Raw genomic sequence first — 11,902 nt, 5'->3', positions numbered from 1 at the left:
TGATTGCTTTGCGTTACGACGTATGCACATACGTTTGGCCCATGGATATCATGGATATCATGGACCATCTTCTATGTTCGAGTCAATCCACTGTGCAATGGTTCTTAGCGGCTCGGCCTGAAACACTTCTGTTGGTTCCCTCCTCCAACATGCGCTATGCGCAGGTTGCCGTGTGTTTGTCGAGGTCGTGGTTTGAACTCCGACGTGTGTCTCGTGCTACTGCTGCTGCTGGATGCGTGGCAGACCTGTGAGGTAGCACAATGTCGAGCGTTAGTTTGCCTCGGAACTATTTTGTTATCTGGTGACAGGGCAACGTCGCAACACATGATTTGTTTTCTACAATGAGCGGTGCATTACCGTCGAACGAACGAATTATGCGCTCCAGCGATGTCGAAAGTGGACTGATTAACTTGTCCGGCGCACCGCCGTCGTGGGCTGGGAGCTTCACATGGAGAATGGGCCAAAGGAAAAGTCTCTGGAGGGTGCGTACGTTCGCTTGTGCCACATCATAACGATAGCGATGCATAGAAATTTCCCTTTTGCTTTGTGGTTCTCGGCTGACACGTAATGTTTCCTGTCATCATGAAGTCCTTTCCGCTGCTTTGATCGTTAAAAATCTGGCTGCAGATCGGCATTAAGTGCGATTTACTTAGATGTTCGTGAAGCTTGTGGCTCGGACAGCATCGAAATCGAAAGACAATCGGGGGTTTGATAGGCCGCAGCATGAGTATCATTCTCGCTACGCGTCGTTTTTTGATGTCACAGCGGTCGTGCCACGTAAAGAACGGTGCAGCCTTTACTAGCTGTCAGGGCTTAAATATGGATTTGTGCAAAGTTGTTGTTCAGCTACCCCCATTTATATATCCCTAGTTTTAATGTGTAAGCAGCTCGCAGATTAGTTGGGGAATACTGTTGAGCCCTGTAATTTACCAGACTTCCGAAACATTCGATACCACTGAGATATAGTCACCACTCAACACGAGACCGAAGCTCGCATTTGCTTCATGGTAACGTATCTGTTGTTCTTGGTTTGCTCTTAAGAAAAGAAGTGCTCTTGTGAGCGCGCTATAAAACACGGACGCAGTCGGCGTCCGTGTTTTATAGCCTAGCACCGCTAGGGCTCAGTTTATAGCAAACTTTAATTCATCGCATTGATCTCAACAATTACAAACCCTTTCTTTTGACCGCTTGAATACTAAAGACCACGGTTTTCTTGGCACTATCATTCTGACGTGCACGTTTTTATGGCTGCAGCTTATCACAGTGCCAAAGAACCTTCGAGAGCTAGTTTATTATTGCAATAAGTTTTATATAGAGGGTGATGTTCTCATCATCATCATCAGCCTGATTATACCCACTGCAGGGCGAAGGCCTCTCCCATATTTCTCCACTTAACCCGGTTCTGTGCTAGCTGCATCCACTTGATCCCTGCGAACTTCTTAATCTCATCTGCCCACCTAACATTCTGCCGCCCCCTGCTACGCTTTCCTTCCCTTGGAATCCAGTTTGTTACCCTCAACGACCATCGGTTATCCTCTCTTCACACTACATGTCCTGCCCATGTCCATTTCTTCTTCTTAATTTCTACTAGAATGTCGGTAACTTGAGCTATTTCTCTGACCCACTCTGCACGCTTTCTATCTCTTAATGTTACCCCTACCATTTTTCGTTCCATAGCCCTCTGGGTTGTCCTCAACTTATGTAGAACTCTCTTGGTTAGCCTCCACGTTTCAGCCCTATAGGTGAGTACAGGCAAGATACAACTGTTGTATACTTTCCTCTTGAGCGATACCGGTAAGCTGCTAGTCATAATCTGCTAGTGCTTGCCAAATGCGCTCCATCCCAATCGTATTCTTCTTGTTATTTCCTTTTCGTGGTCCGGATCTGCGGTTACTACCTGTCCTAAGTAGACATATTCGCCTACTACTTCCAGTATTTCGCTACTTAATGTAAACTGCTGTTCCTTCCCGAGGCTGTTGAACATTACCTTAGTCTTCTGCATATTGATTTTCAAGCCTACCTTTCTACTTTTCCTGTCTAGGTCATCAGTCATTATTTGCAGTTCATCCCCCGAGTTGCTTAGCAAGGCAATGTCATCAGCAAATTGCAGATTACTGAGGTATTCTCCATCTGCCCTTATCCCTAACTGCTCCCGTTCCAAGTCTCTGAATACTTCCTCTAAACAAGCTGTGAACAGTAATGGGGAGATTGTGTCTCCTTGCCTAACACCTTTCTTTATGGTAATTTTCTTGCTTTCTTTATGCAGAACTATGGTTGCTGTGCAGCCACTATATATATCTTCCAGCACTTTCACGTACGGCTCGTCTACCCTCTGATTTCGCAATGTCTGCATCACCGCCGAGGTTTCAACCGAGTAAAATGCTTTTTCGTAATCAATGAATGCCATGTATAAGGGCTGGTTATATTCCGAGCATTTTTCTATCACCTGATTGATCGTATGGATATGATCGATAGTACAGTACCGTTTCCGAAACCCTGCTTGATCCTTTGCTTGATTGCAGTCTAAGGTTGTCCTGATTCTATTAGCGATTACCTTAGTAAATACCTTATACGTAACAGACAGTAAGCTGATTGGTCTGTAATTTGTAAGGTCCTTAGAGTCCCCTTTCTTGTGAATGAGGATAATGTTTGCATTCTTCCATGGTTCCGGTACCATCGATGACACCAGGCACTGCGTATACAGGGTGGCCAGTTTTTCTAGCACGATATCACCCCCGTCCTTCAGCAAATCTGTAGTTATCTGATCCTCTCCAGCTGATTTCCCCCTTTTCATAGTTTCTAGTGCTTTCTTGACCTCGTCCTTCGTCACTGGTGGAACATCTGACTGTTTTTCCCTGCCGCCAATCTCATTACGGTCCTGACTACTTTGGCTACTGTAGAGATCTGTATAGAACTCCTCGGCTACTTTGACTATCTTTTCCATATTAGTGATGATGTTGCCCGCCTTGTCCCTTATCGCATACATCTGGTTTTTGCCTATGCCCAATTTCTTCTTTACCGCTTTAAGGCTTCCCCCGTTCTTTACAGCAGGCTCAATTTTCTCCATGTTATAGTTCCTTATATCGGCCACCTTGCGCTTATTGATTAGCTTTGATATATCGGCCAATTCGATCTGGTCTGTTGGATTGGAAGCTTTCATACTCTGGCGTTTCTTAATTAAATCTTTCGTATCCGTAAACAGCTTACCGGTATCCTCTCTAACTATCCTACCGCCTACTTCTACCGCGCATTCAGTAATGATATCTCTGAAATTATTGTTCCTTGCCTCTAGGGTAATGTCGCCATCCTCAGTTAGAGCTGAATACCTATTCTGTAGCGAGATCCTGAACTCTTCTGCCCTCCCCCTCACCGCTAATTCGTTGATGGGTTTCTTTCTTACTAATCTGTTGCGTTCCTTCTTCAGATTTAGGCTAATTCGGGACCTCACCATCCTGTGGTCACTGCATCGCACTTTCCCGATTACCTCTACATCTTGCATAATGGCGGGGGTTGAACACATTATGAAGTCGATTTCATTTTTAGTCTCTCCGTTAGGACTTTTCCATGTCCATTTCCGGTTCTTCCGTTTGCTGAAGAAGGTATTCATGATTCGTAAGTTATTGCGCTCTGCAAACTCAACTAGTAACTCCCCCCTGCTATTCCTAGAACCAATGCCATAGTCACCTACTGCCTTGTCTCCTGCCTGTTTTTTCCGTACCTTGGCATTGAAGTCGCCCACTAGTACAGTATACTGCATCTTTACTTTTCGCATTGCCGATTCTACATCTTCATGGAAGCTTTCAACTGCCTGGTCATCATAACTACATGTAGGTGCATAGGCCTGTACAACCTTCAGTTTATACCGCTTATTAAGCCTAATTACGATGCCTGCAACCCTGTCATTAATACTATAGAATTCATCTATATTACCTGCTATATACTTATTGACAAGAAAACCTACTCCTAGTTGTCGCCTGTCTGGTAAGCCTCGATAACATAGTACATGCCCATCCTTCAGTACAGTATATGCCTTATTCGGCCTCCTAACCTCACTAAGCCCTATGACATACCATTTCATGCCCTCTAGTTCCTCTTACAGCACTGCTAAACTAGCTTCACTAGCTAAAGTTCTAGCATTAAACGTTGCCAGGGTTAGTTTCCAATGGCGGCCTGTCCAGCCTGTCGTTCTAGCTTGTAGCAAATATTTTTGTTTTTCAGTAATGTTGTGAATAGTCTTTGCTAAGTTCATGCTTAAACAGAGCTTCCACACTAATGAATAGTAGGCATGACATGCACAGGTTAGTTTATGGGATTTAATGTCCCAGAGTTACATGAACTTCTGGATTATACTTAACGGACACCTGCATTGATATTTAACTTTTCCTGGCTCAACAGTTTAAAACGCTGTTTTCATACATGAGGTTAAAACATTTAGTCTCAATGTTTAAAGCATCGGAGACTTGAATTATATAACACAATATAGTTTTAGTGTTGATATTGCTAGTTCTAAACGTTTTGTTAAATTTAGGAAAGAAAGTTCTGCATGGGCACACACAAGAGCGAGGATGATGATACAGGCACCAACTTCTAAGCTGTTTATTAAGACACAGGAGTGCAAGTAACTATAATGTCAAGTCACGCTCACATTCACTACTCCTGTGCTTTGCAGTTACTGGCACTTATTATACCTCAGTATCACATCTATGTAGAAAATAAAATTTGGCCTTGTACAAGCTCATCGATCCATTGCTTACACACAGTCCTGTCTTTTCCTTTATGTGATGGGCTATAAAAAAACCCTTGCCTTTTCATTCTTGCTTCCACCTAGAATCCTCGCTCTCTCAGGTCAAGGCTCATACTCACACATGCATACTAGACCAAATTGGAATGTTCATCTTCTTTATTTTTTAACTTTTTGCTGTGCTCCCCTATAGATTGCATTTCATAGGTCTGAGGCATTTGGAGTGGTTGTATGGTGTCTCATATTTTATTAAACATTAAATTAGTTTAATTAAGACTGGGGCAGGGGAGACACTGGATTTGGGCAAGCTAGTATGACACTGTAACTGCTTTTCTGCCAACTATAGTTGTGGAAGCAGCTCTCAAGGCTCCAAAGGTCACTGCTGCTGGTGCTTGCTGTGGCTGCACTAGTGCTTGTGGCATCGCGCATGGGCCAGGGACCCCTGCCAGCGACAGTTGTGCAGACAGGCCAACCCCCCGAAGAGCCATCCCAGCAAAGGCTACCCTCCACTGCTCGGTCTCCTGATGACTCGAAAGTCTCCCTCGGGCATAGCTCTCACAGGGTGGAACCAGAGGCAGACTCGTCACGGCTTCTTCAGCAAAGCCTGGTAGGTGCATTTCTACATCATGATCTGTACTGGGTTCTTTTGGGCTGTAGGGAAGTCGTCACTGATTTACACCTAGTACTTGCCTTCATCGCTGTATTTACAGCAAGCACCTGAAAGTTGCAAAAATAAAATGTGGATATTTATAACTTAAGAAAATTAGTACTCAAATCAACTCTTCCTTTACTGTGCGAATGAGGAAGTGGGTTGAAAGGGAAGTGAGCTGTGTGAGTACGAAGGTCTCCACGATAATTATTGCAAATGCGTAATAGTGGTGAGCTGCAGACCTGCCATATTCTTCTTTGTTTTCATGTTTGGCAGCATTTTTTAGCTGTCATGAGGTTGGAGATATGACTTTTATTATGGACATTGTCATTTATTGCATGTGTCAATTTTGGTTTTGTTAATGGGTGGCATAGTTCACCTTCCTTACTTCTGAGTCACTGTTATGTTGCACATAGCAGTTCCTAAGCTGTACGGTTCTCTCACATGTCCAGAATTAAAATTTTTGCACTTGGAGTGTGTCTAGCAATTGAATAACACCACTTTGAAACTGTTTTGATCTCTGATCTTTGTGTGAAGATGAGGTTAACCTTTGCACCAATGACTTTGCAAAAGGCTCTCAAATGTGGCAGGTATGTGGCAAGTCTGTAAACCAGACTTTTTCATGTAGTATAAGAAAACTTGGATAGAACTGCAAATTGCTTCAAGAAGTGTTATGATAAAGTTGCTGGATAAACAATGCTAAACATTATCACAAAACTGAGTCATGCATGCCTAACTATATACAAATTGCTTCAAGAAGTGTTATGAGGAAGTTGGCTGATAAACAATGCTAAACATTATCACAAAACTGAGCCATGCATGCCTAACTGTATACCCACCCTTTTGAAAATGTGCCTAACATTAAGGAAGAAATTTAGCAAAAGACTAACATACACTCAAGGATTTTCTTGATAACTTGGTAGTATGCATTGAGGATGCTAAAATATGGTACATAAGTGCACCATTGACTGTTTGCTGGCACTTGAAGCAAGTGAAATAATGTGTGGCCCACTGTCATTTTCAAAGGGCTAAAGGGTAGAGACACCAAACTTTCTTAGTGTATTTCTGCTTAGGAGTTATATGTAAGACATCAGTAAACCAAGGTCAGCTTCACTTATGCTCAGGAAATAATTTATAATTGAATTTCTTCTACATCGCAAGTGAGTATTAGATTGTATGAGGCACATCAAAACTGCAGTACAACAGGGCTGTTTTTATGAGCTCTTTTCTGTGTAGCCAAGCAAGGCAAAATGCAGTGATCTCATGTGTCTGTCTCATCGCCGTGCTGACCTGCCAGTCTAGGTCTGCATTTGTGTGCATCTTTGTTTGCCATGCATGTATCATTTACGCAGTTCTTTCTTTGCATCAATAATCAACCAACTAGGCCAGCAAGTTCTACTGAACTACATTAGCTCTTTGTCCGGTCACTGTCATGTTGGATTGCATCATTACAAAGCAGAAACATACTAGAAAAAAAAATTGGCCTCTTATGTTACAGCACTGTTGAACACTACATTATACCATAGTGCTTCTCTTCAAAGAGCTTTATTTTTTAACCCTTTCGCTGTCACAGACATACCGGTACATTTTGCGCTCCTCCCCTTCCCACACACACATATACTATGGTGAGGCAGGCCAAAAGTAAATAAAAATAATGCGCCTTTGCCCGTGCCACTAAGTATAAAGGGCTACACACACACACAGTGGCACTGACATACTGGTACATTCTCTATCGTGCGTTCAAAACTTCATGTCTGAACGCAAGGCTGGCACGCTTGGACTGGCTGCGCAATCTGTGAAATCTTTCTACAAGTTGGTAGTTTCACCCCGCACTGTGTTGGTACGTATATTGAAGAGTATGAAGCGACTCCCCCTCCCCCCTTTTTTTGCTGGGAGGGGCGTGGTCACTCCGCTCACACGCACTACTCTCTCGCTCTGAGCGATCATGCAATTCGCACGTGCAGTTACAGGTTCAAGGGTTGTTCTGCCATCTGGCGCAGGTTTGCAGGTTTTTATTTTTATTCTGTTGGCGTGTCTGCTAGGCACGTCAAGCTCAGGAGCGCCCGCCGTGCAGTTGCCTCTCCAACAGACTGACACATGACTCGATCCCTGCTTTCGCTCTCTCACCGTGCCCTCGCTTGCGGCTAGCAGCAGCAAACAAGGTTGTTTTAGCCTCTCTCCATCTCTCTCCGTCATCTTGATTTCACAGTGTGCCATTTCTATCTGTTGCACGGGCCACTGAAAGTGTGCACGTGGCTACTTTCGGATGGCTGACCACGCGGGACCTTCAATTGCGGACTGGAGTGATAGCTCTTCCGATTCTGAATTCAAGCCCAGCTTGGATTTGGGTTCTCAAGAAGTATTGAGCAGTGTTTTCTCTTTTTTCATGTTATCCTCATTTAGCTCATTTATAGTCAGACTGATGACGATGATGTTTATTGACAACACCTGCAGAACACAGAAATGTGCATATTCTTTTGACTGTTATTTGTATAGCAATCATAATCAAAAATAAATCTCTATGCTCATACCCTGATATGCTTGCTCCCTGAAACCAAGCCGACGCTGGGGGTGCGTCACAGCCAGAAACACCCGACAGCGAAAGGGTTAAGCTTGTTTCTAAGGTACATGCAATGAGATCATGTAAAAATGTGCATTGTAACAAAAGGAGAGAGAGAGGTAATAAATGGTTTGTAGTTCCTCTTAGAAAGCCTTAGTTTATGCACATGAAAAGTTATTTTGATGCATTTAATATTACTGAGTATTCAGTATTGCACCTGCTGCGGTGGCACAGTGATTAAGATGCCCAGCTACTGTGCTGGAGTGCCTGGCTTCAAACCCAACTGCTGGCGGCTGCGCTTTGATAGAGGTGGAGCGGAGAGGTATCCGTGTGTTGTGCAATATCAGTGCACTAAAAGAATGCCAGGTGGTTGAAATTTCCGGAGCCCTCTACGACAGTGTCTCTCATAGCCATAGTCACTGTGGGACGTTGAACTCCTTAAACCTATCCAGTATTAAGACGAAAGCCTTTAATGGCTCATACTGTTGGCTTTTGTTCGTTCAGTCACACTATAGCTGTCAATCAAATGATGTCATCACCCAAAACCGAAACTAATGTCATGAGAAAAATAAAAATCCAGTCTCTGCCGGGAATCGAACCTCCATCCCTCGGATTCCCAGCCGAGCACTCAACCGAGTATGCCTGCCTGCGATCGGGAAACGCATCATAATTCTCCTTGTCTACAGTGAGGATGATAGTGGCGATGACAATAATGTCAATTAGTGATAATTACAATGAGGGCAAACGTGATGCAGCGTGTGCACTAGCAGCGCTCAGGCTTTCTACAGTTTCGATTCCACTGTGCTTTCAGAATTTGTCAGTATCGCTCATCACATCAAAGTGATTCTTCAGCATCTACTTCATGAATGACTGATTTTGTGGTAATAAGGTTTTAACATTACTTTGCAGTGTTAGTGCTTTTCTTTTTTCTTTTTTTCAACTACTGCTTGTAATCATTGGTTAGCACCTTTACTTCTGGTTGTTCTCTTGAGGTGTAATCAGTAGTCACAGTGACATTTATCTCTTGGCAGTAGTTATCAGTAGCCATGTAATGCTACTGGGTACTGTAGTTGAATGCTCAACTTATTCACCATCTTCATACTTTGCTGTGACGTGCATTATTACCTCCATTAGTGTATCTGTGCAAAGTAATTGAAAAGTTTGTCACTTTTGATGTTGCATTGGAAAAGTGAACACTAATACAGGGTTAATACCTCACATGCTGAAGTAGTTGGGGTAGCAGTTAGAACACCTTGACTTATACATGTGTGTTACCTCCCGACAGAAGACAGCTGAAGCAGCAGAGTAGAGAAATGGTGGTGTGAAAGCTGCTTGTTCATGGTTATCTTCTCTTAAGGTTTGCTGGTGAATCAGGTCATGATGTACATCAAGATTTGAGGAAGAATTCTGTGAGGGAAGGCACTGTCAAGCATTGGTTTGAGAAGGTCAGGATCTGGCCCTTTGTTGTACACCTAATGGTAGCTAGCCCATAGGCATGGCCATAGATATGGGGTCAGCTTGCTACAAGCTTCTTGGTTTTGATGTGAAACAGTGACTTTGCCTATGCCATATTATGTCGCCATTCTTGTTGAGAGGGGTGCCCTATACATCTTGGGAAGTCAACAAGCAGCAACGAATGGCAACACAATATTTGTCATTGCTCTTTCAGCGCTGCAACATACTGATATTTAGTGTCCTTCCACTTTTTAGTACAACCTGGCTTTATCCAGTTCTTGAACCCTGAACATATTTCGTAAAGTAGGGTCAAATTCGTTTTCTACCCAAAAATAAGCCTGCTCCAGTACATAGATTTCCAGTGCACAAATCAGATGACACAACTAGAAAATTAGTGGATTTGTTGGTCTTATCCCATGGGATTGTTTTAGTTAATTCATATCTTTATACATCCTTTAATGCGTGTCATTTATGATTCTAATTAATTTCAGGTTGTTTGAAATGGATGTTTTGAAAGCAAATGGTCAAACCACAAGAACTGACCAGACATCTTGTTGGCATCATTCTGTGAAGTGCTATCAAAGCTAATGACTTCATATGACTAAGATTGTTGTGCATTTAAAATAGTTGCTGTACTGTTGAGTGAATGTTTTTGCAGTGTACAAAAGCTGGCAAGTCTTCGAACAGATTTGGAAGCACTGTTCAATTGTTAATATGTGTAGTGAAATAATTTTAAAAAGTGAAACCAAATAGAGATATGTTGAACCCCTTTATAAGGGACATGCACTGGGGAGCAGTTTTTGTCTCTTATATGAGAGGTCCCTTATGAGCAGGGTACCACGTTCACATTTTCTAACCAGACATTCTTTCGACATAAGCATCCTACGGCTAAAATACACAAAAAAGAAGGCTATATCCTATTGCAAAGGTTTTATTATAGCTTTTATTTACATATTGCATTTGCTTGGTGGACCACGACATACTGACCACACTTGCAACTTTCTTACGTTTGTTTAATACTGGAACAGTTTTAAATCTTGGTCTGCTTCAAGGCTGCATTGATGCCCTTCAACATAGCCTCCTTCTCGGGTCAATCGCTCTACCAACTGAGCTAACCAGGATGGTGAGCAGAACAGATGGTAGGGCAAGAGCGACTTGATCAACGACTTAAAGTGGGAATGGTGTTGGCCGAATAATTAGGGGACTCCCCCAAAGCAAAGTAGATTTGTAATAAGGGAGTAATTATGCTCATTATCATCCACCCAAGCACAGCCATATGGCTACAAAGGAAAGCCATACAGCTTTCTCAGAAACATAATAGTTAAAGAAAAATAGTTTTCTCTAACTACGAAGTTTCCAAAAATGCTGCATAGCTTTCCTTTGTAGCCGTATGGCTGCGCTTTGGTTGATGTCGAGGGGTATAATTACTCCCTTATTACTAAACTATGATGGCAGCAGGAATTGCAGCTATAGATTGAGAACCTTAAGAGTTGACAGGGTATGGACTGCATGCTGAATGACCAGGTGTGCTACCCTCGTGCTTGATGGTGCATTTCATCATAGCATATATCTCTAGGTGTTTGCTGCAGTACATGCCTCATGTAATTGATCACTGGATTAGTTGATGGATGGGAAAGACAGGCAAGTAGATGCAAGATACAAAACAGGCAGTCCATGCTGTTCTTAACTAATTGTTTTTGCGTGATAATATTAGCTTAGCATTCAGTGGCTTAGGCACAGTTTTATCAAGAATGATGAACAGTGAGTATTGAATACTTCGCCAGTCTGGACATAGACCGTTTCATTATAACTGAGTAGGACTGTGCTTTTCACCCATTAAGGGACACTAAAGACACCCAAATATGCTATCAAAATCTACTAAACGGCATTTGGTGACACTGTCATCGCATCAGTTCAGTTCATTCGTTCAGTCGTGTTCGACTCTTCGTGACCCTATGGACCATATCACGCCACGCTTTCCGGTCTCTCACTATCTTCCTAACATCACATAACTTCATCTGCAGCGCCTCGAGGATGCCATCTAACCATCGCGTTCGCTGCATACCCCTTCTCCGGTGATCCTCAACCTTTCCTAACATCAAATCTTTCTCCAGCAACTCCTCTCTTCTCATCATATGACCAAAGTAGCTGAGCTTTAACTTTAGAATTTGACCCTCCAATGAGCAGTCAGGGTTTATGGTCGACAATATCAACTGATTTGATATTCTGGCCATCCAAAGAACTCTCAAGAGTCTCCGCCAGCACCACAATTCAAACGCATCAATTCTTCGGCGGTCAGCCTTCTTCACAGTCCAACTCGCATCCATACATCACAACTGGAAAGACCATAGCACGAGTTACACGGATCTTGGTTGGCAGTGTAATGTCTCTGCTCCTTACTAGGCGGTCAAGGCTAGCCATGGCTCTTTCCCAGAAGCAGGCGTCTCCTAATTTCATGGCTGCAGTCTCCTTCTGGGGTAATCTTGGAGCCGAAGAA

At 43.0% G+C, this 11,902-nt stretch overlaps 1 protein-coding gene across 1 annotated transcript in view; it reads left to right on the top strand.

Annotated features, from left to right (window-relative positions):
* Positions 1–78: 78 nt before the first annotated feature.
* alpha-Man-Ib (alpha-Mannosidase class I b) overlaps positions 79–11,902 on the top strand; it is a 68,642-nt gene continuing 56,818 nt past the window's right edge. Inside the window, exons 1-2 of the mRNA XM_084588903.1 lie at positions 79–482; positions 5,088–5,348. Of these exons, the coding sequence (XP_084445029.1) occupies positions 342–482; positions 5,088–5,348 (402 nt within the window). The 5' untranslated portion in view covers positions 79–341. The remainder of the gene's footprint in view (positions 483–5,087; positions 5,349–11,902) is intronic.

This window comes from Amblyomma maculatum, chromosome 1 (assembly GCF_055883805.1).
Source record: "Amblyomma maculatum isolate TAMU_Amacu chromosome 1, ASM5588380v1, whole genome shotgun sequence".
In the NCBI taxonomy this organism is placed as follows: Eukaryota; Metazoa; Arthropoda; class Arachnida; order Ixodida; family Ixodidae; genus Amblyomma; species Amblyomma maculatum.
This window is presented reverse-complemented; position numbering and strand designations above follow the sequence as displayed.